The sequence below is a fragment of the Colius striatus genome, chromosome 2, assembly GCF_028858725.1.
Source record: "Colius striatus isolate bColStr4 chromosome 2, bColStr4.1.hap1, whole genome shotgun sequence".
Taxonomy (NCBI): domain Eukaryota; kingdom Metazoa; phylum Chordata; class Aves; order Coliiformes; family Coliidae; genus Colius; species Colius striatus.
In genome coordinates this window covers 31,033,783-31,059,551 of record NC_084760.1, presented here as the reverse complement: position 1 = coordinate 31,059,551, position 25,769 = coordinate 31,033,783, and the positions used below count along the sequence as shown (strand labels likewise).

The 25,769-nt window shown below is 38.4% G+C and overlaps 1 protein-coding gene across 2 annotated transcripts in view; it reads left to right on the top strand.

Annotated features, from left to right (window-relative positions):
• MBOAT2 (membrane bound O-acyltransferase domain containing 2) overlaps positions 1-25,769 on the top strand; it is a 95,229-nt gene that overhangs the window by 20,203 nt on the left and 49,257 nt on the right. Inside the window, exon 3 of one of the 2 annotated variants that reach the window (XM_061990543.1) lies at positions 753-830. The exons of the other annotated variant lie outside the window; for it this stretch is intronic. Within the exon in view, the coding sequence (XP_061846527.1) occupies positions 753-830 (78 nt within the window). The remainder of the gene's footprint in view (positions 1-752; positions 831-25,769) is intronic. 2 annotated transcript variants of the gene reach the window in all.

The following is a 25,769-nucleotide window of genomic DNA, read 5'->3' as shown; positions in this document are numbered from 1 at the left end:
ACATTTAAGTGTGCTACTGAGACACTTAAAATACCAGAGTGAAAAAGAATCAACTCAGTGAAGGAAGGTCAGATACTTTTCCCCAGTCACTGGCAATGACTTGCCACCAGTGCTCTACTAGCTTACTGACATAAAACTCACACAAAAGAAAAGAAATGAGGAGAAAAGGTTAGAGCACCTTTGTAAAACAGAATTGTTGATTGTTGGTGTGTAAAAGTTTTTTGTTTGTGTTTTTGAGACTGTCACTACCACAATCCTTTTATCAGTTATTCATGACTTGAGGCGAAGAGACTGGTCAGAGTTACCATTTCTATTGACTGGGAAATCTTCCCGTATACCAACATTGTGGATACAAAGATATTGTTGGCCTTATCTCAGGTACCTATTGATCCAAGCAGGTAAAAAGATGAGGAGGGAAATTGAACAACAAAATGTTCATGTTATTTACACCTGAAATAATGCCGAGTGGAAGTATTATGAGACACACACTTTATATTTTAAGGATTATCAATATTTACTATATTCTTGTTTAAGGGCTGGAGAATTCTACCCTCTGTGCTATGCTAAATGGGGAAGCCCTCAATGAAAGAGCTTCTTCTGCAGCAAACCTAAATAGATCAAAAGCCCTTTCTGGATGCAGTGATGAAGTTTAAAATTTGAACCTCTTTAGTTTCACATTCAATAAATAAATGCATGCAGTTCATTGTCATCAATGAAAATACTGAGGGTTTACTGGTTGGTTTTTTTTGTAGGTATGCCTTACATTTTCTTATACAAAGTGGAATTTCCTACTATATCATGATCGTAATAGGAGTGGAAAATATGCACAAGTAAGTTTTCATTCAAAGCTTTTTTTCTTTTACAATAATGAGTCTGTTTAAGGATTTTTTTTTTGTAACTGTGCACATATGCTGTACTTGTGGCTGTATCATAATGTTTCAGTGTTTGAATTCTGCTAACCTTGATCTTATTTCCAGGAGGGAAAATGGCTTATTTGGATATTTTTACCAGCTTTTTGCAGTATCTAAAGCCTGTTACAATTGGTAATGTGTTCTTAGCATTCTGATTTATTTGTCATTACTTAATCATAAATAAGTCTAGGTGTCTCTCAGATGAGTTAACTATATAAATGTAATTTGATAAAGCCAATATTAGTAGGAAGAAAATATCTTAAGGGAACCTAATTTGCATGAAAAGTTTTTTTATGTACTAAGTGTCCTTTTTTTTTTTCTAGAATAATGCAGTGTGGCATTACTTTAGGTTTACTTGAATGCATTATTAGATTAGCAGTATCTGAATCTATAAAATGGCACTTCTTTCTCTTTCACAATCATTCTTAAAAGCAGGAAAGACATTTATTTTATTACTTGTATGCATATGTTTTACTATTCTGCTAGTCTGGAGATCAGAACCAAAGTAGTTCCCCACTGTGTTAATTCCTGTGTAAATGTTTAGTAAAATAGCAAATCCTTGCTTGAATAGGTTCCTGAAGAATGTGAAGCTGTTAGAGAAGGTGCTGTTAAAAGAACCAAAAAAGGAAAATTACACAGAAATTGCAGAGCCAGGGTGGCCTTAGTTCATGATTCTGGCTGTTAGAACACTCTGCTGCTTTATACTCTGTTACTGAATATAATTTTATTGTCTTTTGAAATATACCATATTAGGTCTTATTTTCTACAAAGCATGACGTATTTAAAGTATTGCAGATGTGGGAGAAATTCATCTGGTTGGATAGCTGGTTTATATTCTAATAGCTTACTTGATTAGAAGCTGTTTTAAAGCAGCTTGTTCATACCAGTTTATCTTTAGATGTGTAACTATGTAAGTTGTAACTTATGTAGCTTAATATTTTAGAGGAAATCGTTATATTAATGTGTTTAAATGCTGCTAAAGGAGATAATGTGCAGGAACACTTTGGACTTTATCATAACAAATTGCCTATGTTTTCTCATAAGAGGAAATGTAACAGTGGTTTACTTCCCTAATAGTGAGAGACAGGTAAGCATCTGTGCATTTAACATTGCTGCATTGAAGCAAGGGACCTCTCTAGTTCCTGATCCTCCCAGTTCATATACTAGGTAGTTCAACTGCATGACGTGATCTGCTGAAATGTTTGCTGTACTATACACAATTGCATGCAAGTTTTCTCTGTTACTCTTAGTTACTTTACTGTACAGTTAGGCAGGTAAAGCCTACCTTTGACTAAAAGGCTTATGTTGCTGTGTCATGGTGTCAACATATCATTGGATACAACTAGAAAGCTCTTTTCAGTGGAGAGAAAAAAAGCATAATAAACGAAGCAATTTGTTACTTCAAGTAAACCAGTGCTTGAATGTTGCATGGGAAGCTCTGGGAGCTATACCTGATAGGCAATACTGGCAAGACTGTACAAGGTGTGCTCTCTCCACTGCCACAGGATCTCAGCAGAGGGGATGCCTTTGGGCATCTCTCTATGCCTGTACCTTCTACTGAAGGAATGGACCATGTGCTTTTAATTTTCTGCTGTGAAAATGCCACTTGCAGCTTTCTGTTTGGTAGTCTGAACTGAAACTAATATGAAGGACTCCCTCCCCCCCTTAAATGTTTTCAGGCTACAGATGTGTCTCATGGAGCCTAGGGGAGAGTTAAGGTTAAGTGCTGTACAGTATGATGCAGCTGGTACCACTTAGCCTCAGGATTGGAAAAGGGCCCCATCCATGTTTTCCTGGGATGTATGTACATATATACAGCTAGTAAGAGTACAGATATGTATATGCATAGCCTACAAGTTTTGAGATCTACTTTGTTGTAGAAAAACCCACTGGCTGGCAGCCCTATTTAAGTTACCTTTGTTGTTTGTTAAGCTTCTTAAAATTCAAGATTGTAGAATGTCTAATACCTCTACATGATGTAAATATGGATTCAAATTATTTTTTTTAATTGGGAAAGCACTTGTACTGTACAAAATATTTTTGTTTGTTATCTCAATACTCTGAAGTAAGTTTCTTTCTTTTCCTGCCCTGCTTGTGTCCTGCATATTTCATGAGTATATGGATTGGGAAAACTATTATCCCTTCTTCCTGCATCTCCCACAACCTAATGAAGTTCCTCAATCTCTCTGGACAACTGAGGTTGTTAGACTGCTCATCAGTTCATCTGCTATGTGCTAGGTATACCAGCTTTCCGTGCAATCTGAAGCAATGAGAGGTTTTGATTAACTTTGATGTCCTTAAAAGTCTCTGCTCTGCAAGGTTCCTATAATTTTGATTTTACTGAGAGAACTAAGCCTTGTGCAGCTAAGGCTTCTAGCTTGCTTGTGACAACGCATTAGATATTGAAGATGACAGTCTTACCTTAACAACGGAAAAGAGAGAAGGAGGGGGAGGAAAGAAAGGAAAAGGTAAAACCCTGGGGAGGGAGGAGAACCCACCATGTTAAGAAGGAAGGAAACCTTACCTTTTATCAACTTTATTTTAAAATTAAATTATAATAAAATCAGTTACCTGAGACATGGATGTAATGAAAATGGATCAATTAATTCTATACTTAACTCTTATTTAAATGATGATACTTTAAATGAAGATGGAGTGATAACACTAGCTCTCTTGAGTGGTCCAAAACCCCTTAGCTTATTCACAAATCAAAAGATGTCTTCATATTTCTTTGGTGCTTTCATGGCTCAGTTAATTGTGAAGCTGAAAAATATGTTTAAATAAGTTCTCACTTAAAATGGATTTGGTAACTGATGTGGCACTAACATTTCTTTTCTTGGCAATTCTTCTGTTGCTTTTATTATTGTGAAACTGCTACTTCTCTTAAGACAAAATCCAAAATGCCACAAGGCTTCTTTTAAAAAAAGCATTTGGCTACTGTTAGGTAAGAGCTAGGTAACTCTTTCTCTTTTGATTTGATTGTTCATATTTTGATTGGTAAATACTGTCTCCTAGCTTGTGGGGAAAGTTAAATATAGGGCTCACAGGTACTTCACTGAAGACAATCGTTTTCTCATTGACTTCACTGATCAAATATAGAAGTCCTAGCTATGTCAGTGTAGAAAACAAATCTGTTAGTTTAAAACCACTCCTGTTAGTCTGTTCACTTAAATTTCTTAAATATGCTAATATAAAATCAGGTGATAGACGTGCTATTCATGTCTGATGTTTTCTGTGTTATGCTTATAGTTGCAAGATGATACTTTTCTTGTTCCACAAGTCTAGAACTGACCTGTTAAGATAAGGAGGCTATTTCTGTCTTTAGAACAGGAAAAAAAATATCATTGAACTGTTTTGTGGCATATTTAAGTAGTGGGAAATAAAGTAATGAAGGACCCAGAGACTTGAGATAGGAAACTAATAGCAATAAGTACATAATGAGCTGATGGCTGTGTGCTACAAGGGCCACAGACATGATAAAGGGACTAGAGCATCTCTCCTGTGAGGAAAGGCCAAGACAGCTGGGACTGTTCAGCCTGGTGAAAAGAAAGCTCATGGGATCTCATCAATGTCTATAAATGCCTGGAGAGAGGGAGCCAAGCTTTTTACAGTAGTGCCTAGTGACAGGACCAGAGGCAATGGGCACAAACTGCAACACAGAAGGTGCCTTCTCAAAAGCAGGGGAAACATTTTGTTACTATCAGAGAGATTGTAGAGTCTCCCTCCTCCAAGATATTCAGAAGCTGTCAAGACACAAACCTGGACACGTGGCTCTGGATGGCCCGGCTTGAGCAGAGACTTCTGTAGGTCCCTCCCAACTTCAACCCTTCTGTGGATCTGTTTTATTTTTTGAAGGCACCTTACAGAGAATTTTACATGAGCTGTTTGAATATGGTGATGTAAAGAGATACTGGAGTTTGAATAAACAAACTTTGGTTGTAACTGATCTGGTGCCAGTGGAGGTGCTTCCTTATCATCCTTTTCTTTGGGATCTGAGAAAGTTAGACCTCATTAAGTTCCCATCCTCCTCCTAACCAGAGCCAGGATGGAGTAAGGCCTAACTCCCCTTTTCCTTCACTCCTTGCTGTGGCTTTGACAAACAGTGAGAGATTTGGCAGAAGATAGATGGAGGAGACTTGATGGTTTTATCTTGGAAATCTCAGATTACAAGACACAAATAAGTCTTGTTCATCTGAGTGAACTAATTCAATCACCATGTTAATTGAGGCAGTTAATGTCAGTCAGGTGTTTAGTAATCTTGACTGCCATGATTTGTTGGTAGACAGGTTTGACTGCTCGCTAGCATACAACTTAGATTGCTGTGAAAATTGTTAGTTAAAAGTTACAATTTCAGTGAAATACAAAATGCATCAGGCAGGCTATTCTCATTTATTCTGTGAGCTATTGTTAAGGTTTTCCTAAACATCTTTGTATCTTCAGAAGTGAGAGCATTTGTAAGGTGAAACGATTTTTGAAAGTGAGAGAAGGCTGGATTTGGAATTTTTGCCTTTTCCAAAGGCTCTTGGGGAAGGTAAATGTAAATTTGTTAATTTGTGATTTGGGGTTGACTTGTTTTTTTTTTTTTTATTGCTGTCTGCTTTTGACTTGATCACAGATGTCATCGTCTGTGAAAAATACACATGATATAGATAAAGATTTTTATCTGCAAAAGAGAATCTGAAACAACATGTAAAATTAGTCATCAAATGAGCAGACTGGAGTAACGATAACACCCCTGTGAAAATTTTATCAAATTTGGATTTGATTTAAAAGGAATTTAAAAGTATTTTTTTATGTAGATGAGAATCAAATATATACTAAATTAATTTCTACAGTATGCAGAGAAATCTTATCCTCTCCTATTAGAAATGAACACCAAGGATAATGAATGGCTGCATTTAGGAGATATTTCAATAGTTATAAATTAAAAAGCATTTTTTCATTCTGAGATGGCATATCTTTTCTACAAGACAGTCAAGGATTTATAGTAGAAGATAGAAATGCAGAGAACTTCTACGTTAGCAGACAATGCATTATGAGAAGTTAACAGTATTGAACGCAAGATTGCTATTTTCCTTTAGATGGAAACTCTTTTCTGCTATCAGAAATATTAGTGTGGCTTTATGCACAAGGATACTTCAAGTCTCTGGTTGCATTGGTTAGTGTATTTTAAACTTTGTTTTGAATAACAAAGCATATGGTCTGGCTGCTGGTTTTCCTAGTTAGGTAAAATCTTTTGAGGTTTTGCTTCTGTAATAGCAAGACTTCCCTTGTTTGTTTTCAGAGGTAAACACTACTTTTTTTTTTTTTTCCTTCAAGATTGTAGCTTATCTTGTACATGATTATTAAAAATATAAAAGTAGAACTATCACAGGTGATAGTTTGCGATCTTGTGATCTGAAATAGGCTCTGCATTTTCATGAAAATTTCTCATGGCTGTTAGTTTTGTCCTTAATTAATGAATTTCTTCTTTATATGGTCAAATGATATGCTCGAATTGAGCATGTCTTGAAAAACAAAACAGTGTCAAATCCACCTGTATCCCTGTTTACTGTTTTGCAGCTTGGAAACTGAAAATAATAGTGATAGAGATTTTTTTCATTGTCTGCTTTATGGACTTGCTTATCTTCATAGTTTGTTATATGTTTGGTTTTTCTCATGCTTAGCTAGAGACCAGGCTTTTGTGTTCTTAGGAGTGTGAATGGAAACACTAACTGTATGCTGAAGACTTGACAGTTACAAGAATAGCCAAGTAAATAGATGGCTGTCTTCAATGGCTTGAAAAGTGAGCACATGTTGAAGTAAGCAGCTGTGAAGGAATTTCCTAGTAATCCTTAAGAGTTTCTTTTAAAAGTATTTGTTTTAAATAGCTATTGCAAGTCCATCCACTTTGATAACTTTCTGTAGCTCTTAATCTGTGCTTCTGTAGAGCTCAATGCATTACCGAAAACACTAGAAGTGTAAGTTGGAAAAGAACTTGCTATGTTATGCTTCTTAAAATTGGGATGTCCAAATGGAAAGACTTTTATTGATAGTATTTTTTGTAGTTACAGAAATGGAGTGAAAAGAGAACTAGAATTTTCTTATATTTAGTGCCTGTCAGTTTTACCTTGTTTTTAAATAAAGATTAAATACATTTATTTAATCTTTGGGGATATGAGCATCCTTCCATGTATTTATAGAGAGAAGGAAAAGACAGGAATTGTGTAGTGTCTGCAGCTTTGTGAAGGCTGACACTTAAGTAGAGAGGTTGATAAAGATAATAAACAATGGAAAATAAGACATTTTGAAGCATTTGTAGCCACTTCAGTTGCTTTGGTTCAAAAAAGACACATACTGCATTTAGAAAGAAAAATCTGATTGTGTACTTCATATTTCCAGAGAAGGGTGTAAGTTAGTCTGTTTTTAAATTCCCTTATCTAAAAAAAAAAAAAAAAGAAAAAAATTTCTTTACTTGACTGCTGATGTTTTTCAAAGAACAGAGTTCTCAGAAAGTTGGGCATTTTAATAATGTTGTTGACACCTAAAACCTCTATCATCATCCATGAGATCATAGTTTCTGGATTTTGTTTCATGAAGTCACTATATGTTATTAACTATTGATGTTTACCTGAAGGAGAGGTCTCTTACTTCCCTGAACTGGAAATTGGTAGGTGGATTTTTCATGCTGTGAACTTGCTTTATATAAGCATATAGAGGGCAACCTTTTCTAGGAAGAAAGCAGAAGTGTAAAATGTCTTAGTGTGTTTTTGGTGTGTTTTTTGTTGGGACTCAGTAACTGTTGCTTTTTGGCTTACATAGGTATCTTTTTGTTGTTGTTGTTAATCCTCGTATTCAAAGTGAAAACGAGCAAAATCAAGCAAGCCGAAGTAAATTGACAGCGAGAGTGGAGTCATGTTTTCTGGGCTCTGCATTTGGTATTCTCTGAAAGCTGTAGGATCTATGCAGATATTTCTTCAAGGCACGTTACTCTGCCTGTCATGCTGCCAAGCAACTTGACTGCTAGCAAATGAGCTCTGAGTCATGGTATCATTGCTGCATGGTTTATTACCTCAACAAAGTATTGATGTCAAATAAATCAGGCTCCTTACAAAATGAAGTGGCAGAATAAATCGTACCTAGAAGAGTTCAGTGAAAGCTGTGTTCTTCTTCAGCTCCTGGCAAAGCCTGCCATTAATAAGAGTGACTAAAATTTCTTGTTTCATGGCGTTGACTGAATTGAACCAGTGGATTTTGTGATAGGGAAATTAGATACAAGAATTTTGTGTATTACAGTCAACTTCCTTCTCTAAGTGCATGCTTCTGCGTGGATTTTTATTCTTTAGTAAAGTATTTTGTATTTGAGATGAATTTCACATGAGTAATTATGACAAGCTCAGCAAACAATAATTTCATTACCCATAATGGAACTGTTGACTATAAATTATGCAAGTCAGTTTTGCCTGCAGGAGTGTGGTGGTGTATGAAATGTTTGGACTGGATAAAAATGTGTGAAGTAGTATAAGATGACAACCTTTTTTTGTTTCAGATACACATAAAACACAAAGAAACCTGTTTGTGTTTTGTTTTCTTTAAGGGAAAGTGGATATAAATAAAGAACATTGATATTTCAAAAATGCAAACCTTTTCATTACAACAATCTGCTGTGTTAAATGTGTGAATAAGTTTCATATAGTTTTAGAGCTGATTTGTTTTGCAAATCAAGATGCCTTTATTGGAAGTCAAAGATAAAATCACAGAATCATAGAATAGCTGAGGAAGGAAGCATGTCTGAGTCCAACCCTCTGTATTCAAAGCAGGATCAACTAGAGCAGACTGCTCTCTGAAACCCAAGTCTTCCTTGATATGAATGTGATCCTGGATAGCTCCAGTTGTCAGAAACATGCTAACCATTTCCTTTTGGAGTGTTACTTTAGTGTCTATTGTAGCTTAAATGTCATTTGTGGTAACTTCATGGCAGTTTAGTTTGTTCTGAGCTGGACTTGCTACAAAAGCTTTTCTTATTTTTTAAGTTCTCCCAACCTACCAATTGCACAATACTTTCAAATTTCAAGAAAATTGCACAAAATTAGCACTGTTAACTTAAATCTATTAGGCTCATATACATTTGAAGTGAAATAAATGCAACTGAGACAACTATTTTAGTAGGAGGAGGAGATCCAATAAGCAACAAGTAGAGGTAATCTGTCTTCCTAGTTGTCGTTTTTTAAAGTTGTAATGTCAATAATGAGAAGGAGAGTAGGGGTTAAAAAAAAAACCCAAAAACCAGAAACCCCCCTCCTGAAACAACCAAAGACTATGCCAAGAGGAAGTACATAACTGGTGTTTCTTGAACTCAGTAGAAACAGATGAAATCAAAACTGGGTAAGAAATAAGTGTTTGAAGAGAAATGTGTTTCCAGTATTCAAACAAGAAATCCATTCTTTTCTTCTGTGCTTTGAGAAGATATTGAAGGGATTTACTAGTACTTTCTTCAGTATGGGTGAATTACCTGGAAGTTTTAAAAGGGCTATATGCCAGAAGTCCTATTTTCTTGTATATCAGTTGGCACAGGTTTTAGCCAGGAAGCTTATTTTTTTTATGACAGAAAACACCCAACTTTGCTGTTGAAAAGTTGCACTTGATTATGTTGAAAGAAAAGTGTATAAATAAAAAAAAATTGTAAATTACTGATTCCCATCTTAAATCTGACTTAAGTGAGAGTGGAGCTTTTGGTGTAGTGTGTTCTGGGAAATTTTGGCTATATGGTACTGAAGCACGTTCGCTGTGTGTCTATATCTGGTAGGAAGATGCAAATACCTTGAACAATGTAGTGTGGTGTTAATCTTCAAAACTGGGAATGAAATAAAAAGTACTTAGTGTAGCCAACTGCTAAGCGGTTTGCACAGCCATTGCTAATCACAGGCACAACAAGAACTGTGAAGTCAGTAGGCTTGCAAAAGGAGGCTCTGGATATTTCAGTGTATGATTACTTAAAGAGTGAATAATCTGCTTTATTAATAGATCATATCACATGGAAATGCACAATGCATACAAGTAATGTATAATTTTAAACAACAGTCATGTAACTGGCTTTCTTTATCTTGATGTTCTGCCCTTTTGAGGAGTATCTCTGATGTTTTAAATCCCATATCCTGGAAAACTCCTTAGTAAGTATCAGGATTTTTGGTTTACCTGTTGTTTCTCTTTTTCTTGTCTCTTCAGTGGTATCCATTTGTGATACCATGTATGTTATGTCGTCATTCTTGTGTTTAATTACTGTCTTCTGGCTTTGATTAGAGTGCTAATTTTTTTTGTGATTGCTATTATTGCTTCTCTAGAAAGCTCTTCGTCTTCCAAGCAGCTCACAAACTACTGAATGCTTTATGGACATGTTGTGAAGTATGAATGAAGTGATATGCATAAAGTGAGAACTAGTAAGATTCTGACATTTCCTTTTGTAAGATATACAGATACCTGCTGAAACTTGTTAAATGTATTTTCATACATAAAAAGAAAAACCTGTAGAGCCATCTTTTTCTTCTTTTTTTTTCTCTTCTACAAGGTGGAGGGAGGTCTCATTGGTCAGCAGTACTCACTTTTTGTTTCCAAGTCCGGGCTCCTCTGGCTTTCCTTCTCTGTGACCCTGGTGCTCTGGAAAGCTGAGCAGTAAATGCCATAAATACATTCCTCCTTCTGCAGGTAGAGGACATTCATGTAGAACTGTTTTTCATGAGTCTTGGCTGTGGTAGTTTCACTGGGAGGTTTGCTTCAGAAATTCATGTAAGCAGTGTGCTTGCAATTTCTTAGGAATTGTCTTTACCGTAACTGCTTACCACTGCTAACAAAATTGGAATTAGCCTATGAGGGCCTCACTGTCAAGATTCTGTCAAAGCTGTAGTCAGAAGCCAGTGGTTGCTTCATCATTCCTAGCTGCTGGTGTGCAGAATATAATAAATTTTGCTGTGTTTTACATAAATATCTGAAATAACAACATAGATGTTCAGACAGTATATGTCCAAACTGAGATAGCTAAGGTGTTCTAAAGTTTTCAAAAGGGTGTGAAAGCAAAACTTGGTTCATTGGAGGCTTCTGAAAAGTGGGTTGGAATAAAGCTTTTTTCTGATGCTGGTTTGATATGTGACTTTGGAGGCTGGTTAAGTTCTCTGGCATTTTTCCACATTTCATGTATGAGCAATTAGTGTATGTGACACAATCTGTGTAAACAGTAGAAGAGCCTAAATAAAGGAGCCCAAGATACCTAGAAGCAGATTGAGCTTGGTTTGTTGTGCCAACTATGCTAGCATATAACTCATATAACTACTCATGTAACTCATATAACTACTTAGTGCATTTTTCTAAGGTCCTACAAAGGTATTCACTTAGTGTAGAGGCACAAGTACCACAAGACTATGAAATTATTTCTGCTCTTCAACACAGAAATTAAGACTGAAATACAAACTACAACATTAATCATCTAAAACGCATACAAAAATCAGAAATTCTGAAGGGCTGGAAGGCATGTCCTATGAGGAGCAGCTAAAGACCTTGGGCTTGTCTAGTTTGGAGAAAAGGAGGCTGAGTGGCAACCTCATTGCTCTCTAAAATGTCCCAAGGAGGGGATACAAAGAGGGAAGTGCTGATCTCTTCCCCATGGTGTTCAGTGTCGGGACATATGGGAAAGATTCAAAGCTGTGTCAGAGGAGGCTTAGACTGGACACTGGGAAGCATTTATTTACTGACAGGGTGGTCAAACACTGGAACAAGCTTTCTAGGGTTATGATCGATGCCCCAAGCCTATCAGTGTTTAACAGGCATTTATTTGGTAAATGCTCTTAATTATATGCTTTAGCTTTTGGTCAGCCCTGAAGTAGTCAGGTGGTTGGACTAGATGGTCATTGTAGGTCTCTTCTAACTGAACTGTTGGGTTATGAGGCAAGTGATACCTTCTGAAAAATGGCAAACAAACTACCCAGGGAGGTGATGGTCACTATCTCAGAGATATTTAAAAGATATGTAGTTGAAGTGCTTAGAGACATGGTTTAGTGGTGAGCTTGGTAGTTTTAGTTAAACTCAATGATCCTAAAATTCCTTTCCAACCAAAATAATTCTATGATTCTGTAATATTGGTAACTGGGCAATGGTAGAAGTAACACTGGTGTTGGCTAATTATATCCATTCCTCAAAAGCATCATCATCTCATGCTTATAAGGCTAATCGATGAAGAAGTAATGTCTTTTTCATCTTCTGCTATAGGTGTTAACTACATGCAGGAACATACATTATTCAAGATGTTTCTTGGAAACTTATTCTTCAGATCAGCACTGGGAGCCAGTTGTTCCAAAGTATGTTTTATCAGAGTGGTGATGACCTGCTCTGTACTTGCGTTCGTTGTGAAATGGAACCATTATCTGATTATCTGTGGTGTATTTCTCCAGTGTTGCATAATCACATGTTTGATTTCTTTTTTCCTAATTTTCTCATAATAGGTGAAAATTTGTAAGCAATCAGCAGATAGTTTCTGTGTCTTAAATGTTGTTCTTCACTCTCTGCAAACACACATTGTGTCAGACTGGCTAGTTTGTTCTGGATACACTGACTCAGTTTCCATGTCACGGGACATTAACAGTGATGACATATGTTTGAAATGGCATTCGATCAAGTCACTGAGCAGATATCTGATCAACCTGTATAGGTCACTTTCCTTTGCTCTTGTGGGCAGTGAGAATTCCTACGGTGTTTCTGTGCCTGAGTGTAGGTGTGCTTAAGAATTGTTATAGGTAGTGATTCACAGGTAACTCTTGGAACTCGTGGTTCATTCTGCAGTTGAGTGAAGATGGGATGGGAAAGAGGTATTAACCCAAACAGAATAATTGGCACTTGAATTATGGACTTTATGTATTTATTATTGTTCTGACCTGACCTGTTGGTCACTTATCTTTGAGTAATCAGGCTTTGTTATTTGGTAACTTCAGCAGACAATCCTTGAACCGTCCATGTGGTCAGCTCTGTCAAAGGGAGTCTTTTGCAAATGGAATTATTGATAGTTTTGCCAGAGAAGTTCAGAGTACTCCATCTCTTAGAGCCTAAAGTATTCCAGAATGGGACTCCTGCCAGATGGATACTGGTTGCTGCGTGCCTTAGTTGCCAAGAGATCTGAGGAGGCAGGGGGGAAAATGGATGATAGACTTGACACAAGCCAGAGAGTTCTCCTAAAAGCCTCAGCAGAGATCCTTCTCCTGCAGGAACTGATTGCTTTGTCTATGCTGTCATAATCTTGTTTTCTAACAGCAAAATTTTGATATTGTGGTTCCAGGATTGACTCATATAAAAGCAAGTCTTATTTTTCTGTTGCTTATCTGAAGTAATCTGTTTTATTAATTGTAATAGGCTAAAAAGTCTTAGCAGAATCCAAGAATGGTTGAGCCTGGAAGGAACCTCTGAAGATCCTGCTCTTCAGACTGCCCTTGTATCTAGAGCATGTACCAGGACCATGTCCAGGTGGCTTTTGATTATCTCTATGGAGGGAGACTCCACAGCCTCCCTGGACAACCTGTGCCAGTGCTGTGTCACCCTCACAATAATGAAGTTGTTTCCTGCTATTCAGATGGTACCTCTGGTGTTCCAGTTTTTGCCCATCGTCTCTGGTCCTGTCCCTGGGCACCACTGAAAAGAACCTGGCACCGTCCTCTTTGCACTCTCCCTTTGAGTATTTCTATACATTGGTTAGATCACCTTGGGCTTTCTCTTCTCAAGTTCGAACAGTCTCTCTTGACTCACTGCCACATGTCCATGTCTCCCTTGTACTGGAAAACCCAGCAGTGCATCCAGGAGTCCAGATGTGGCCTGGCCAGTGCTGAGTTGAGGAGATGAGTCACCTCCCTTAACCTACAGACAACACGTGGCCTAATGTAGCCAGGGATAATATTGGCTTTCTTTGTGGTAAGGGTCTTAGGTCTTATGCTGTCTTATGTCTAAAGTGGACAGTTATCTAAGTAGAAAGAACTTTTCTATTTGAAAACAAACACCTAAGTATTTTCCCTTAAGTGGACTTAAGTCTAGCAGCTTCAAAACAATCCTAGCTTGCTTTTGTACAAATCTTTCTAGCCACAATATTTATTTTCCTGTTTACTTTCTCTGGGGCCATACAGATTTATTTTATTGCATGTTTAATTTTGCTTTTTAACTTAAGACAGTTACAGATTTTCAAAGATCAGGTCCTCATTTTGGTATTAGTGGGGTTAATTATTCTTCTGCAGTTTAATCCCTTTTTTGTTCTCTTTCTTTCTTAAAAATGGAGGTGCATGATGAGGTTTGTGTGGTTGGCTGCTTCCCCCCCTCCTTCAGTTTCTTTATGAAAGGAAGCTAATGCTATGCTTGTGTATTTGAAATTGGACAGCTAGTTTGATCAAGGTGGGCATAAATTCAGCATTCTTCAAGATAATTTCCTTTGCATGTCACAAAAATTGGATGTTAAGTGGAGAAGAAGGTATTGACTGTCCCAAGTCTGTAACACTTTCGAAACTTTCACTCATCTCTTGCAGACTTGATTTGTCCTGCAGGATGAATTTAGCTGTCCTCTTGTATACATGTGTTCCATTCACTAGGTAGGCTTTCTGTTTGCATTCTGAGAACCTGATAATAGTTGCATCACTGTGAACCTGTGTAACTCCTTGTTGTTTTCTTTCTACCTACTGCTTGCTTGTTCTGTAGAAAACTCTGTGGTGCTTCGACCTTTTGTTTGTTGAACTCCCGTGCCTTTCTGTGCTCTCCAGTTGATGAGTGGCATCATTTTATAATCTGAAATAGTTCAGCATAGCAAAAGCTAAGAAGAGGGAAGTACAATGTGAAAGGCAAATTGGAGAAGGTCTTCTAGCTTAATTAGTTTACATATGGACTTCAGTAGCTGATACTTCTTTCTACAAATACGATTTGTGGGTTTAAAAAAAAAAAAAATCTTTACATCATGCCTTCCAGATAAATTTTAGGGAGAGAGGGTGACTTAATTTCTAAAAGGAGACTTGCAGCTTTACCCTTTAAATGTCATCGGCTATTTCAGAGATTATTTGGCTGCAGTAATCAAAGATATATCATTCATGAAACTTCAGATCTCCCTGCTGCTTGAACTAGATAAATACAATGAAACAAAATTTCCAGAGGCTGAATAAATAGAGATCCAAATCCATAGGAAATGTTTCTAGATAGAGAGCATTTCTTGAATTCCTCGATTTCAGCCATCTGGTTGTCCTGTTCCCAGGTATTTCATTGTGACCCAAAGCAGTCTGCAAAAAGTCTACCAACAAACTAGTACTGTAAAGGTCACCATTATGTGAAGAAAGTATAAACCTTCCTTTTAGATGAGCTTAGACTTTTAGAAAGATTGATTATTGATGTTCTGACAGTGTTAAAATGTTAGTTGGAAAATGAATGCTCTTTCTGTGCTGAAGAATATAACAAGTACTTTCAACTTAGTGTTGGTTTGTTTTTTTTTCTTAAAAGCAAGTGCACTAAGTTGCTTTTGATTTCTGTAGCCTTTGGAAGACTAAATAGACTATGAAGAGATCAGCAGGAATAAGTAGGAGTAGACCAGAAACAACTTCAGATTTCCTCCTATGCTGTCCTCTCCCACTTGATGAAAAGCTGGAAACAAAAGACACGTCAACAGATTAACACTCCTGGAAGTGCCTCTTTGAAGGAAAAAGCCTTCATCTTTCTTCATGCTTCTCTGCCTGCTTCTTTCTTACTGTGCTGATCAGGGTATGTCTTGTGAGACTCAATGTGTGGGTGCAGTTTTACTGCAGAGTCCAAGATTGTTGCTCAAGGAGGAGGTGCAAAGCTTTTGATGCAAAGCAACTTTCAGTTTTTAATCCACTACTTCTTTACATCTTCTACTGAGGTAAATATCCTTATTTGGGTTAAATGAAAGTTTTAGGAATAACTTGCCTCTCTGAAGACAGCTGTCATCGTTGTTTTGGCCACAAACTTTGTATCCTCATTTAGGACAGTGCTGACTCAAATGCCATAGCTCTGTTTATAGATTTGCATCTTGCTTAATATTTTCTCTCCGTTTTATGAAAATTAAGGAATCCATTATTTTAAGCATAGTATTTGCATTTCTGAATTTCTTCAGAGATTATATCCTCTTTCCCACAGTCTCTACTTTCACAAAGGTATACATAAGAAATGATTACTCTGACTTTTCCAGGAGAAAAGCAACTAATACTAGAGGCAATATAGGCCCACTGTTGAATGAGGCAGGTACCCTGGTGAGGGAGGATACAGAAAAGGCAGTTACTGAATGCCTCCTTTGCCTCTGTCTATACTGCTAGAGACTGTCCTGAGGAGCACCAGACTCCAGAGGAAGTCAAGTTAAAGGAGTTTTGTTCGGTTCATGAGGACTGGGTTAAGAATCAGTTGAGCAATTTGGATATAAACAAATCCATGGGCCCCAATGGGATGCACCCATGGATGCTGAGGGAGCTGGTGGAAGTCATTGCTAGACCTTCAGTAAGTTGTGGAGAACAGGAGAGGTGCCTGGGGACTGGAGGAGAGCAAATGTCACTCCAGCCTTCAAAAAGGGTAAGAAGGAGGAGCTGGGTAACTACAGACCAGTCAGTCTCACCTCCATCCCTGGAAAGGTGATGGTACAACTTATCCTGAGAGCTGTCTGCAGCCATTTAAAGGTTCAACATAGTTTTACCAAGGGGAAATCATGTTTGACCAACCTGATAGCCTTTTATGAAGATGTGACCAGGTGGATAGATGGTGGTAGTGCAGTGGAAGTGGATAATCTTGATTTCAGTAAAGCATTTGACACTGTCTCCCACAGCACCCTGGCAGCAAAATTGAGAAAGTGTGGGCTGAATGATCGGGTAGTGAGGTGGATTGTTGAAGGGAAGAAGGCAGAGAGTTATGATCAATGGGGCAGAGTCTAGCTGGAGGCTTGTATCTAGTGGAGTCCCTCAGGGGTCAGTGCTGGGACTGGTACTGTTCAATATATTCATTAATGACCTTAATGAGGGAACAGAGGGCACTGTCAGCAAGTTTGCTGATGATACTAAACTCGGGGGAGTGGCTGACACAGCAGAAGGCTGTGCTGCCATTCCATGAGATCTGGACAGGCTGGAGGGTTGGGCAGGAATAAATCTAATAAAATTGAACAAGGGCAAGTGTAGAGTGTTGCATCTGGGAAAGAAGACCCCCTAGTACCAGTACAGGTTGGGGAATGTACTGTTAGAGGAGGTCATGATGGACAGCAGGATGACCATGATTCAGCAATGTGCCCTTGTGGCCAAGGAGGCCAATGACATCCTGGGCTGTATTAGAAGAGGGGTGATTAGTAGGTCAAGAGAGGTTCTCCTCCCCCTCTACTCTGCCCTTGTGAGACCTCATCTGGAATATTGTGTCCAGTTCTAGGCCCCTCAGTTCAAGAAGGACAGGGAGCTGCTGGAAAGAGTTCAGCACAGGGCCACCAAGATGATGAAGGGAGTGGAGCATCTCCCTTATGATGAAAGGCTGAGGGAGCTGGGGCTCTTCAGCTTGGAGGAGACTGAGGGGTGACCTCATTAATGGTTACAACTATTTAAAGGGTAGGTGTCAGGGGGATGGAGCCAGGCTCTTCTCAATGATGGGCAGGGGGCAATGGGTGTAAGCTGGAATGTAAGAGGTTCCAAAGAAATACAAGGAAGAAATTCTTCACTCTGAGGGTGACAGAGCCTCAGAGCCTGAACAGGCTGCTCAGATGGGTTGTGGAGTCTATCTCTCTGAGGACCTGGATGAGTTCCTGTGTGACTTGATCTAGGTGGCCTGCTCTGGTAGGGGGATTGGACTGGATGGTCATTTGAGATCCCTTCTAGCCCTTGAGATTCTGTGAAAGCATGTGGCATGTATGAGAAATGCATGTAGAAGGAAAAAAAAAAGTATGCGTGAGTACTTCCGCTCAGTTCAATTTTCTACATTACTTGTTTTCTTGTTTGATTTTTTTTTGTATTTTTTAATGTGTTCTGTGGCTTATTGCAAAGCAATTAGACACAAAAATATTTTAAAAATCTGTAAATTAGAAGATAGAAAAAGGAATGTGTGTTACCTCCCTGTTGCCAAACAAATGTTTCTGAAATTACTGGTGTTAAAGCCTCATTCTCACTCTGAAATATTTGTTTGCATTGATCAAGAGATAAGAGAGGTTTAGACTGTCCACTCTCACAGCATAGCTGAACTTAAACCATGTTTAGTGTATGGAATATATGTTTAAAACCAGGTACATGACTACATAATGTAGAATGTGATGTCTTTGCAGCACACAGTGCCTTGGTTTAGTGAGGTTGGAAACATTTAAAAGACAACTGAATAATACTAAAATGCTATGACACAAAAATGTCTCCTGTGAGAGTCTGTGTATGTGTGTGTGTGATCTCTCTTCTGGAGTTTGTCTTGCCAGATTGTCAGCATCTTGACTAGCTCTCACAGCTGTTTATCTTCTCTATTGCGTTTGAGCTATTAACAGACTGTAAAATATTTAAATGCTTTAAATACAGATATCTTTTTCATTTACATACTGGATAATTTCTTAGTCAGATTCCTTTTCTCTCATTTCTATAAATGTGTATTTGGGATACAAAAACCTGATAATAGAATTCTGGAAAAGGGATCTGGGAGAGATTTGAGAGTTTATATGGATGTCTATTCAAAGGCAGTTTGAGTTCTTTGAAAAATAATAATTATTAAAAAATCCATGAAGAGTTTCCAGTCTTGTTAGGCAAATGGTATGGGTACTTAACTATGCTTATAGTTAGGTTCTCCTACAAATTAGTCTTTTTAGCCTAAATTTTCTGTAGTTTGAGCCCCTTCATCTGTGTAGAGAAGTGCATTTCCTTGCCATTTGCAGCAGTCTTCTATTTATATTTTCCAGTAAAGCCTGAAGAACCCTATGTAAATCTCTCCTCAGGTTGTATTTTCAAGGCCTCTTTCCATTTTTGTGTAGCTGTTTTTGACTTTTTTCAGTTGTTCTGTCATTTGGAGATGTGCTTTTCAAAACACTTGAAGAATTTGTAATGTTAAACAGGGTAAAAAGCTTATTCTGTTTTGCAGTACAGTGATTTTCCACATGCTACCTAATAGTTGGTTTCCATTACAGGTTTGTATGGTTGATTATTTACAGCCAAAATTGTGTTTTTGAACACAATTTAATTCAACTTCATCTGATGCTTTTAAGTCTTTTTAATTTTTTTCAAGGTAATTTGGTTTTCTGATTGACTAAATGCTTGCAGTTTTTATAATTTAATGTTCACCTGTAGATTTAATTAGTGTACTACTGTTACCTAAATACTTAATAAATGTTTGCTGTTGTATGTTTGAGTTAGTAGAACTGTATTTGGTGTATCCTTAAGATTTCATGGTGTTTCATCGGTACTTTTTCTTTTGTGTAGAATTTGGTTATTGGCAGGTAATCTCTAGCAACATGAACAGTAGGATTAGGACAGAGTAACTGGCTGTACACATACCTGTACCTCACATAGGCTGTGCTAAGAGGGTAGGTCAGGGCTGTCATTTGCCTTTGGGAGTGCATGGTGTGGCTCACAGAGCAGACCATGTCTATTAGTTGCATTCGTCTAACAAAGAGATTAGAAATAGACTATTTTCATAGTACATGCTCTGGAGCAGAAGCCTTTGACTCAGTTATGTTGCACTATTTACCTTCTATGTGCTTATAATATGTACTGATTGGAAAAAAAAAAAAGAAGCCCCTAATTTTAGCAAGACCCTTTATAGTATTTGATATCAAGTTTAAGTGTCTATGATTTTCTAAGCTTCCCTTTCTACTTTTAAAGATAAAGTTCTCAAGAACCTTAGCTGTTTCTCCAGTTTGGACAAAATTTTACCCAAGTTAAATTTTTTTCAGTGCATAATTATTGAATGGCTAAACTGCATTTAACCTAATATCTTTAGATTTTACTCCTCTTTTGATTCATCAACTCTTGTCTCTCCACATTGTCTCTGAACCTTATCTTTGAGTTTGTTTTCTGAAATTGGTAATAATGCCTTTAGGATGTACAGGCTGTTTGATTTGAATGTTTTTTAATATACTGTAACTGTTAGAAGGAAAGCTGTATCAAAAGCAGCTTCTTGTGAGTTGCTAATATGCGTTGTGTGTTAGAGGCAAAGGGCTGCTGTCTATTAAGCATCCTGTACTAATAGGAAGCTAGTAGAAGATACTAAACTTTTACACACACACAAAAAAAGTTCTGACCCCACAACTCAATTATTAATGATCCGAAAAATACATTAAAAATCACAGAACTGCTGCATGGTTGAGGTTGGAAGGGACATATGGAGGTAATCTGGTCCAACTTCTTGCTCAAGCAAGACCAGTCAGAGCACATTACTCTGGCCCATGTACAGACAGCTTTGAGTATCTCGAAGGAGGGAGGTTCCACAACGTATCTGGGCCATGATTCCCAATGCTCATCTACTCTCAAAGTAATAAACAGCACCTTCTGTGTTCCATTTGTACCCATTTCCTCTGATCCTGTCCCTGGGCACCACTGAGGAGAGCCTGGTTACATTTTCTTTGTACCTTCCCTTCAGATATTTCCATACATTGCTGAAATCTGCCCAAGCCTCCTTCTCCAGTGCCAGCTCATAGCAGAGGTGCTTCAATTTTAATTATCCTTGTGGCTCTTCATTGGAATCAATCTATTATGTCAGGGTGGTGATCAGTGGAGCAGAGTAAAGTTGGAGGCCTCTGGTCAGTGGAGTTCCACGGGGCCAGTCTTGTTCAACATCTTCATCAACGACCTGATGAGGAGACAGTGTACCCTCAGCAAGTTGGCTGATGACACCAAACTGGGAGGACTGTCTGATTCCCCAGAAGGCTGTGCTACCATTCAGTGGGATCTCGACCAGTTTGAGAGTTGGGCAGAGAGGAACCTCATGAGGTTCAAGTGCAGAGTCATGTACCTGGGGAGGAACAACCCCATGCACCAGTACAGGCTGGGGATTGACCTACTGGAGAGCAGTTCTACAGAGAGAGACCTGGGAGTGTTGATTGATAATAAACTAACCATGAGCCAGCAATGTGCCCTTGTGGCCAAGAAGGCCGATGGCATCCTGGGAAGATGCATCAATAAGAGTGTGGCCAGCAGGTCGAGGGAGGTTCTGCTCCCCCTCTGCTCTGCCCTGGTGAGGCCTCATCTGGAGTCCTGTGTCCAGTTCTGGGCTCCTTAGCACAAGAGGGACAGGGAAGTGCTGGAGAGAGTCCAGCATAGGGCCACCAAGATGATCAGGGGACTGGAACATCTTCCTTATGAGGAAAGGCTGTGGAAACTCAGGCTGTTCAGCCTGGAGGAGACCGAGGGAGGACTTCATTAATGCTTATTAGTGTTTGAAAGGTGCATGCCAAGAGGATGGGGCATCACTTTTTTCTGTAGTGTCCAGTGACAGAACAAGGGTTAATGGACAAAAACTCGAACACAAGAAGTTCCACTTAAACGTAAGGAAAAACTTCTTTAATGTTCAGGTGAGGGAGCCCTGGCACAGGCTGCCCAGGGAGATTGTGGAGTCTCCTTCTCTAGAGGTCTTCAAGATCCACCTGAACACATTGCTCTGTGATCTGATCTAGGTGGACCTGCTTCAGCAGGGATGTTGGACTAGATGGTCTTTAGAGGTCCTTCCCAACCGCTACCATTCTATGATTGTTTGATTACCTCGCTTCTGATTTAGTAGAGACATGATTAAAGCAGTAACTTGTTCATTTAAATGTATTTCAAAGTCAAGATTGTGTGCCTTTCTAGAAGATTCTGGAAGTCAGAAAATGTTTTCTGTTAAAAGTTGATTCCCATAATCACTTTTACTGCTTCTAGTCTGAATGTTTTTGAGCTGTATTCCTGGCATGTCTGCCTATTTTTTTTTCTTTTTTGATAGGTTTCCTAGTGGACCTCCCGTTTGTCTTGTAACTAGGTATTTTCTGGTCTGAGCTACTGTGCCACCTGACTCTCACAACTACTTCTGATTTACCTCCTTTTGATGAGGATACTGAGTTAGGCGACCCATTGGTTTGATTCTTTATGTGAAACGGGAATTGTGTATGAAGTACCAGAATAAATAGGAGTGAACAAAATGCGTCGTAACTCTTTTCTTCCTTTAAAGACAAGGGATAGGTGGATCTCTTTTTATGGAGGGGGAACTTCCTTCTTCCTGTGAGTGCTTGACTGGGAATTAAAGGCGTGAGAAACTGGTGAGTGTGGCAAAAACAGAAGTGTGGAGGGAGGTACTGATTCCCATGGCTCACCTAGAGGCTGTGAGTCTTTGGTTAGGGACAAGGAGTGGACAGCCAGGGAACAGGGAGAGCTTCTGAAAGACTGGGGTAGTTGAGCAGAATCCACCACTGTTCAGAAAATAGTAGAATTGGCTGGAAGGGTGGGTCTGTTTGCCAAGGACACAATGAACAAAGAGAGAGATGTGCTTTTTGTTCTGTCTGCCCTACTTGCTCTCAGATTTTTCTGTTCAAAATCTGAGCATTTGAAGGTGTGCCTATGTTGATTTTGCTGTACGTTGTGCAGTACACCCTCCACTCCCCAAATTAAAAAATCTTTATGATGCTTCTGGAAAGCTTTCTATAAGAGGGGGAAGGTTGTTGCAGACCTGTAATTTTAAAACTGTATCTGACTCTGGATGTTCACATAACTCCTGTCCTTTGACTAAATGGTTTAGGGCATGCACATGCGGGGGTGTTTTTATGATGTTTTCCCATAGCAAACTGTAGTGACTGGTGGAGCAATGTTGTCAAAGTAAATAATCTTTTATTACTCCTTTCCTCTCAGATTTTTCCCTATAATATATATATCTATTTCTTTCTTTCAAAAGTGTCCTTACAAATGTTTGGCATCTTTAATAAAAATGTGCAGTTTTCTGTAATCTCTGCTGCCTGTAATAAAAGTTGAGACATTTTTGTTCATATAGCTATAGGCTTCTGCAGTTTAAAAATATGTGTTTGGGAATAAATGGTTTTGAAGTTAGAACAGGAGGAGAAATCTGAGATTTAACTGTGATGCTTACAGAGCAATAGAATCTTCTATTTAAATCACATTTAAGGAAGTTACAATTTGGTATAGGAGGTACCTGTTTCTATTATTACATGAAAACATTGGGATTTTAAAGCTCAGTGGTTTTTAGTACAATTCCATAAGTTATTGGAGGAAAATTAAGTTGTTTTGGGACGTAAATCTACTAGACATTACTATTTTATTCTTGGAATGCAGCTATGTTTTATTTGTTGATAAACTTCAGTAGAAAAGAGTTGCTTATTTTCTTTGCCACATTTTATCTTACAAAATTAGCGGTTAAACAAACTGTTAAATCAACAATAAAACTGAATAAATTCATGGAATGAGAGGTTTCAGTTGAAAGGGACCTTGAGGTCTGATCCCGCCTTCTGTTCAATGCAGGGTCAACAATGAGGTCAGATGAGGTTGCTCAGGACTTTATATTGTTGAGTCTGGATAACCATCACCATCCTATGCTGTTCACCTTCAAGCAGATAATCAGCTAGAGGTAGACTTAGAAAAGATCCAAGTGGACCTTGGAATGAAAACTTACCCTATGCCTCATTGTCTACATTGAATTGACCTTAGTTAATGTATAAAACATACCATAGGTTAACAAATTAAGTGCAAAGCTATGGGCTTCTTAACACTTCTAATAGTCTGAAGTTTCCCTCTCTTCTTTGCAAATGTGGTCCAATGGTTTTTGCAGTGATCTAGTATGATTTGTGCAGTGATTAATAACTGCACCTTTGGATTAAAATATTATTCTCTTTATTTTTGCAGTCAGATTTTGTAAGAGACATATATTTGTACTTCTTTTCTATGTCATTACATTCACGGGCTTTATTGCTTCATTATTGAAATAATTAGAGAAATAGTCATTGCAGAGGTATAGCACATCTGTATCTAGTGACAATAATTAGTTTAGGCTAGAGGTATGCCAGTATGTTTGTGATCTCCTAGAAGTGCCTTCTCTGGCAAAGGTATTAAGGGAACTCTGTTGATTTTCTTCATTAAGTCACTGATTTTACTAGTAGCTGAAGGCTACTCTACGTGCTGCTTTCAGTGATAAGTATCTGATCTGCATGGTGCAGCTTTCATGTAGAGTACAGAGACTGAGAATACTGCAATAAATCAACGACTAAAAAGTTTAAGACTGTTGAGTTTGGCTACTAAGTAATTCATTTGCTATGCAGTGGGATGAGACTGAAGCTCTCTTCTGTAGGTGTCATTTATAGTGGATCCTGATTGAAGTAGAATGCTTTTTCTCACAACAACTTCTGTTGATTCTTTTTTCCCTATCCTTTTTTTGTTCTATATTTTTCTTGTTGTCTTTGCATCTCCAGAGATGAAATATGACAAGGTTCTGGCATTCAGCTGAACACATCAAAGCAAACCTTACAATCTGTTTGCTTGTTTTCAGCTCTGTGCTCTTCTCACAAGACTGCCACTAACTACTTTTTTTTTTTCTGCCTCTTGCCTCTTTCCAGCTTGAGTGTGCGTGCTGGTGTTAAGACTATGTGAAATGGTATTACAGCAAACAGTATTTGTCATTAACACCTAGAAGAAGTTAGGAAAAGTGATCAATCCTAACATTTTTTCAAACTAATGTCATTTAAATTTTCTCAGTAACAGAAAGGCCTTAAACAGGGTATGTTCTCAGACTAATACTGTCTTGACAGAATGTGTTCTCAGCTATTCCAACAACTAAAGGTGGAGGGAGAGTGATTACTACTAGACCAAGACTGTCATAAATGTTTGCAGAAGTAGGACTCCTAGTATTGAATAGCGATTTAAAAGTAGCCCTGACTGCATGGATACCTGTTGGTCTTAAGATTGAACAATGAGATTTATCCACTTTTTGAAAATGTTAATGATTATCTAAGGCAAAAAAATAGGAATATCAACATAATGTGGGGTTTTTTGTGTATATGAATAGAATATAACTGATTTAAAAGTCTCCTGGAGCAGTTACCTCATACTGAAACAGGTGCACTTCAAAGTGATTGTGGATAAATCTGTGCCACAGCAGGTGTTACTCCTGTAGGTAAGGCTCTGCTTGCAGCAAGTACACCCTTAAGGGACTGCAGTCTGTGGATAAGCCCAAGCTGCAGCAGGAACAAGAGGAGGAGTTCATTGCAGTGTTAAAACCTATAGTCTGGTCCAGAGGCACAACAAGGGGAGATTACAATAATTTAAAGGTATTTCCATTACAATTTGGGACTTGAGTTGCATGTTATGAGAATAACTATAGCAGAACCACACAAACTAATGGAGAACGAGCCTTAACAAAACCATTGTGTTATGGTTTAGGCCCATCCAGGGACAAAAGACCATGATTAGGCTCAAGTACCACAGATTTAAGAATTCCCAAAGGACAGGGAGGACTTAATCACCGCTTAAGGTCCAGGACAAAACAGACCAGGCTACTCAGGTTGGGAAGAAAACAGAAGAGAGTTTAATCCACCACCAACTAAAGCATAACCATAAAACCCCAAAACATAACCAACACAAAACAACACAGAGTGGTACAATGATGAAGAGTACAACCAGACCTTTAAGACCACCTTCTCCTCACCCTTCCCCTCTTCCCGGGCTCAGATCTCTGATTCTGGTGTCTTTATCTCCTCCCCCCGTGAATGGCTTGGGGGGACAGGGAATTGGGATTTCAGTCAGTCTATTCCTGATAGCTTCTGCCGTTTGTCTCTCCCCAGGGCAGGTAGGCTCCTCTCCAGTCCTCCCTGCTCCTCCACAGGGTACCTCATACACCCGGCAGCTCTGCACAGGCTGCTCTGATGTGTGTTCATCCCAAAGGCTGCAGCTTCTCTCTGCCTCTCAT